This window comes from Mus caroli, chromosome 12, assembly GCF_900094665.2.
Source record: "Mus caroli chromosome 12, CAROLI_EIJ_v1.1, whole genome shotgun sequence".
Lineage (NCBI taxonomy): Eukaryota > Metazoa > Chordata > Mammalia > Rodentia > Muridae > Mus > Mus caroli.
The window spans coordinates 21,035,919-21,041,640 of NC_034581.1; the positions used below are offsets into that span (position 1 = coordinate 21,035,919).

The 5,722-nt window shown below is 44.0% G+C and overlaps 1 protein-coding gene across 4 annotated transcripts in view; it reads left to right on the forward strand.

Moving 5' to 3' along the window:
- The first annotated feature begins 928 nt into the window (after window positions 1-928).
- The window catches only part of Taf1b (TATA-box binding protein associated factor, RNA polymerase I subunit B), a 78,029-nt gene continuing 73,235 nt past the window's right edge, over window positions 929-5,722 (forward strand). The window contains exons 1-2 of one of the 4 annotated variants that reach the window (XM_021178904.2): window positions 929-1,018; window positions 2,985-3,083. In XM_021178904.2, coding sequence (XP_021034563.1) covers window positions 1,001-1,018; window positions 2,985-3,083 — 117 coding nt within the window. In that variant the 5' untranslated portion in view covers window positions 929-1,000. Of the gene's footprint in view, window positions 1,019-2,984; window positions 3,084-4,166; window positions 4,417-5,722 lie in introns of those variants that run through there. The other 3 variants (XM_021178905.2, XM_029484875.1, XM_029484874.1) reach the window with 3 other exon arrangements.

The following is a 5,722-nucleotide window of genomic DNA, read 5'->3' on the forward strand; positions in this document are numbered from 1 at the left end:
TCCCCTGCTGGGGACCTTATCATCTGAAATCCATCTCAGTTCTTCTCTACTGCCCCTGGAAAGAACTGTTAGTATCTAAAACAAATGTCAGGCTCTGGTGACACAGGTCTTTAACCCCAGCACTCAGGAGGCAAAGGCAAACACATGTCTCTGACTTCAAGGCCAGCCTGATCTATAAAGTGAGTTCCAAGACAGACAGGACTACTCAGACAAACCCTGTCTGGAAACAAATAGCAATAAATAAACAGATATAAATGTTCACGAAGGTGGAGACTTATTTTGTTTACAGGTAAATCTCTAAAATCTAAAACAACTTTAGTTTATGGAATGAAGCAGGGGATTAGTGTGTTCAACGAGGGAACAAGAGATAAATGTATCAAGAATTTATTAAACGAGACATAATTATATTCATAGGCAAACATATACTTTTTACACAAGAGGAGGTGAAGGTACAAGAAAGAAATAGTCATTACTAGAAATCTTGGTCTGGGGGTGTTGTTCAGTGGTATGGAGTTCTTGGTGAGCATGCACTAGCAGGGTTTGGTTCCTAGGATCTGGGAAGTTAAAAAAAAAAAATCCAAATAGATACCCAGTTCTAGCTCAACAACCTGTGTTCTCTACTTCAAACACTGAGAACACATTTTGTAAAACCCAGAAGCCGGAAGTCATGGCACACACCTTTAATCTCAGCTCTCAGGAAGCAGAGGCAGGTGGATCTTAGTTGAGTTCGAGGCCAGTATAGATAGTCTCCTGAGCTGAATTCCGGGACAGCCAGGGCCACAAAAACAAAACCACAGACAACCCTCGTTGGTCTGAGCTCTGTCACTGGGGCCTGGTCCTGTACTGCCTGCTTAAAGCCTGGGTCGTGAGTCCCACAAGGGCAGCACAGAAGACTCTGGAACGCAAAGGCAGAGGCTGTGTTTCCGATCGGAGCCCTCTCCGGGTCTCTCCCGGAAGCGGCGCTTGCTGTCTGGGTAACGGTGTCTTCAGCGGAGCGGCGATGGATGTGGAGGAGGTGGTAAGGACCTAGAGGAACGCGTGGGGCTCCCACTCGCGTTCCCTAACTCAAAGGGCCAGGGACAGCCAGGAGGAGGAGGAGCAGCGCCCGGAGCAGGCATCGGCTGGGGGCGGTGACCCTCATAGGGGGCGGAGCGAGGGGGCGGTGGCCACTTGGGCCTGGAACCTGACTGCTTGTCCACTCTGGGAGGTTGCGGGTGGGATTGGGTGGAATGTTTGTTCAGAAGGGGCGTGGGCCAGAAGGAGGATGAAACTGTGGGCTTGTGGGATGGCCACCCCCGTGGCTCCTTGGAGGGGACCACCCAGCAAAGCTCCCTTTGATGCTGGTTGGGCGTGAGGAAGAGCAGGACCTGGAACTTGGGTTGCCTCCAAGTAATCCCTGTCAGCCTGTCTAGGGTACGGATACCAGACCCTTGCCGAGGACGTTCTAATGTGCTTGCTATCTTAGGGTTTCTATTGCTGCGATGAAACATCATGACCAAAAGAGCAAGCTGGGGAGAAAAGGGCTAACACTTCTATATGATTGTTCATCATCTAAAGAACAGGGCAGGAACTTGGAGGCACTGAGGCAGATGTTTCGAGTTTTGATTTATTCATCCAACCATATAAAGGGTATCAACTGTATGAGTACTAAACGTTTAACTGGGTGCTTAGGGGTTCTACTGGAAGCAAAAGGAGCATATGGTCCACTAATGGTCTATATGGATTAAAATTTTAGGTTTATCAATGTATTATCCAGCTCCTGGAGGCAGGAGCTGATGCAGAGGCCATGGAGGGGTGCTGCTTACTGTCTTACTACTCATGATTTGGTCAGCTTACCAGGTTCTGTAAAACCTAGAGCTACCAGCCCAGAGGTGACACCACCCACAATGGGATGGACCCTCCCTCATCAATCACTGATTAAGAAAGTGCCTTACTGGCCTACCTGCTACCTGATGGTATGGAGGTATTTTTCTTAATTGAGCTTCCCTCATCTCAGATGTCTTTAGTTTGTGTCAAGCTGACACAAAACTATCCAGCACACGTGCCCACACCTCACTGTAAGAGTGGTTAGGAGGCTGCTGAGCCTTGCATGCACTTTGAACACGATGGGTGTATTCAGTAATTGACCCATAAGTCAAACACCAAAGAATTAGGAACCAATTCTCTGTGTGTGCACTGACAGAATAATGATAGAGGGACTCAAGGTAGACAGTAGATACTATCTGTATCCATGACAAATGTCTAAATAATACATTGATAAACCTAAAATTATAATCCATATAGACCATAAGTGGGCCATATGCTCCTTTTGCTTTCAGTAGAACCCCTAAGCACCCAGTTAAACGTTTAGTACTCATACAGTTGATACCGTTTCTATGGTTGGATGAATAAATCAAAACTCGAAACATCTGCCTCAGTGCCCCCAAAGAAAAAGTCAACAGTGTTTTCAATCTTTGTTTGTTTTGATTATCCATACGTTGGGTCATCTTTTTCTCCCTCAGCTCTTCCAGGGAGTTTATCTATATCTTTGTTAACAATTTAGCCCTGTCCACCTTTCTTTCTTTGTTCTCATTCTGTATATTTCAGTAGTTTTATGGAATGGTTACTGCATTTCATGCTACTAAAGAGATGAGACTCAGGCTGGCAAGATGGCTCAGCGGATAAGAGCAACTGACTGCTCTTCCAAAGGTCCTGAGTTCAATTCCCAGTAACCACATTGTGGCTCACAACCACCCGTAATGAGATCTTACACCCCCTTCTGGTGCATCTGAAGACAGCAACAGTATACTTATTTATAATAATAAACAAATCTTAAAAAAAGAGAGAGAGACTAAATTCTCCTTATTTATAGATACTGTCTGTGTATTTTTAGTTTGATTGTTTTTTAATTTGGGGGTATGAAATTGCCAGGAACACTGGAAGTAGAACTTAGAACCATGGTGCAGTGTGTTGACCTGACAATAACAGATTTCTGCCTTCCACAGAAAGCGTTCAGAGACCGCTGTTCTCAGTGTGCTGCTGTCTCCTGGGGCCTTACCGATGAAGGCAAATATTACTGTACTTCCTGCCACAATGTCACAGATGTAAGTAATGTGCNATTNANGAACTTGATTATNTTCTCAAAATTGAAGTTTCNGGGTGGTATGTNGCCTGACTCCTAAACAGTGCATCTGTATCACTCACTCAATGGCTGAATTCCAAGAATAGAAACAGGCTTTAAGAGCACAGTCTTGGATTAAGAAATTTGCAAACTAGATTGATGATGAACTTCTAAAGTTACGTTGAGTCACATTTATAAATGAATGTTTCATTTATACTATATGCATATGGAAGGGTTTTTTGTTGTTTTTTAATTTGTTTTTTTGTTTTTTTGTTTGGTTGCTTGGTTTTGGTGTTTTTGAGACAGGTTTTCTCTATATAACAGCCTTGGGTGTCCTGGAACTTGCTTTGTAGAGCAGGCCGGCCTAGAACTCACAGAGATCTGCTTACNTTTGCCTCCTGAATGCTGGGATTAAAGGCATGTGTCACCATGCCCAACTTGAAGTATTTAACATTATACTTGAAGGATATTTTTATTAGTTTTTAGTGTGTTGTACCGCTTAGAGATTTGGAGGATGGAATGTTAGAATGCAGGGGGACTGTTGGACATATTGGAAACAGGCTTCCGTACCACATATCTTTGTGTAGTTCCTCACAACCTACCAAGTACTTTCTCATCCAGTATGTAATTCCTGCTTCACAACAACCTGTGAGATACAACAGTATGCCCAGAGAGAGTAAGCAGGGCTCAGGAGTCATTAATGGTTTTTGTTGTTGTTGTTTTAAGACAGGGTCTGACTATGGAGACCAGACTGGGCTCCCACTTAGAGATCCAAGAGAGCTAGGATCCAAGCCATGCACCACCACACCTGACACAGTTGAGTTTGTGGCTAATGCCCCAGGAGTACAAAGGTTCGGGACAAGACTTGAATCTGAGTCTTCTAACCCCATCATGCCTGTTTCTTAAACTAAAGATTGTCAGTCTGTATTGTGTAATCATGGTGTTNGGGGCCATCTCCACACTGAAAGTTCTAGGTCCTGGTCTGGTGAGCATACCTTTAGGCCAGTAACAGAGTGTGGACAGCCTGNTGCTGGACTAGCTAAACTGCCATGACTGTTTTTCATAGGGAAGGATTTGCTGGAAGTGCAGAGCCAAGAAGGAATAAGCACTGCTTTCAGCACTTACTCAGAAGGGCCAGCTGGGGTGGAAAAGAGACTGTTCCCCAACATAGAGCATGATAGGGACTGACGTGCCTTCCCACCTCAGACAACTCAAAATCTGGACACAAGATGTAAAACAACAACAAAAGCCACCTTAAGACACATAGCTAATTTAGCAGATGACTCAGTTTCACAAAGCACTTTGCTTTTTAAAAGGTATGTATATGTATGGGTATGTGCATGTGCATGTGAGTGTAGGCGTCTATGGAGTCCAGCAGTGGGAGCTGGGTTTGGGGTGGTTGTGAGCTGATGGTTGTTGTGGAACCCAAAGGTCTTCTGCAAGACCTGTGCATGCTCTCGGCCCTGAGCTGTCCCTCCTGCCCCACACAGGGTGTTTCTTTGAGGTGGCTTCTTTAGTCTATAGCTCAGGTGCTCGTTTGCTTCCCTGTTAGTCAGACAGGATATTACCCAGATATATACTTAACTAAAACACTGGGCAATGAGGGAGCAGTGATCTCCTTGATCATGGTAGTGCAGACACATCCCATCGAGATATATAAATGCTCATGTACACAAATACATCAGATTACACTTGAAATGTACGCAGTTTATCCTGTGCTTTGATGCTCACTGAAGCTCCAGTGGTTTAGTCAGGGTTAATTTTATAGTGTGGTTCAAATGTAAACATAGTGAAGGAGTGGGATGTCATAATGGGGGCGTCTCCATTTGCAGATGGAGTCAGGGCACTATTTTTATAGGAATTGAATAGCCGTAACTAATGACTTCTTTTATCTTTGTCTTTGATGTTTCTTGGTTTGGTCTGATTAAGTCAACTACCATCATTTTTAGTTTGAAAAAAATATATTACTACTAAGCTCCATATTTAAGAGTCTCAACCCAAGGGAGTGAGGATGTACAGTTCTTGAAGGTGTATGACATTTTTTTCTTTTCCTACTGTTCAGGGGCATGATCTAGTACATTCTGTGTGCTGGACAAGTGTCCTATTAACTACAGCCCTGGTCCCAATGTGTTTTTGTAAAAGACTGTGACCCTGAGAAGCTGCCCTCCACACAATAGGCAAACCTGAGTGAAGTTATACAACTTCAATTGTTACTCTTGGCTTTACACTAACTCAGGCATATTCAACACACAGAATAGTGTTCAGCTGTGCTTCCTGGAGTTGTATAGTGTGGTGCTGTTGAAATTCAGTGGGTGAAGAATGACCAGCGAGTCAGTAGCCTGGGACAGGTGGAGGCTGCGATACAGCTCTCCTGACGGTCTGCTTCTCTCCTCTCCCCTCAGTGCACTGTGTGAGATTCTTCAAGCTCTTGGTACTGTGTACAATCCCAGAAAAGCCTTCTGTGTGGAAGGCTTTTTTCCTGGTGTGTTTTAGTCAGGAAAAAGAACTTAAGGTCCTTAATCTGCCCAGTTTAGATGACATATATTTTTTTGTAAATCCTTAAGTATTTAATACAAGTATGGGCTTAAATTATGTGAGTTTAATAGATTTTGTAAGAACAGT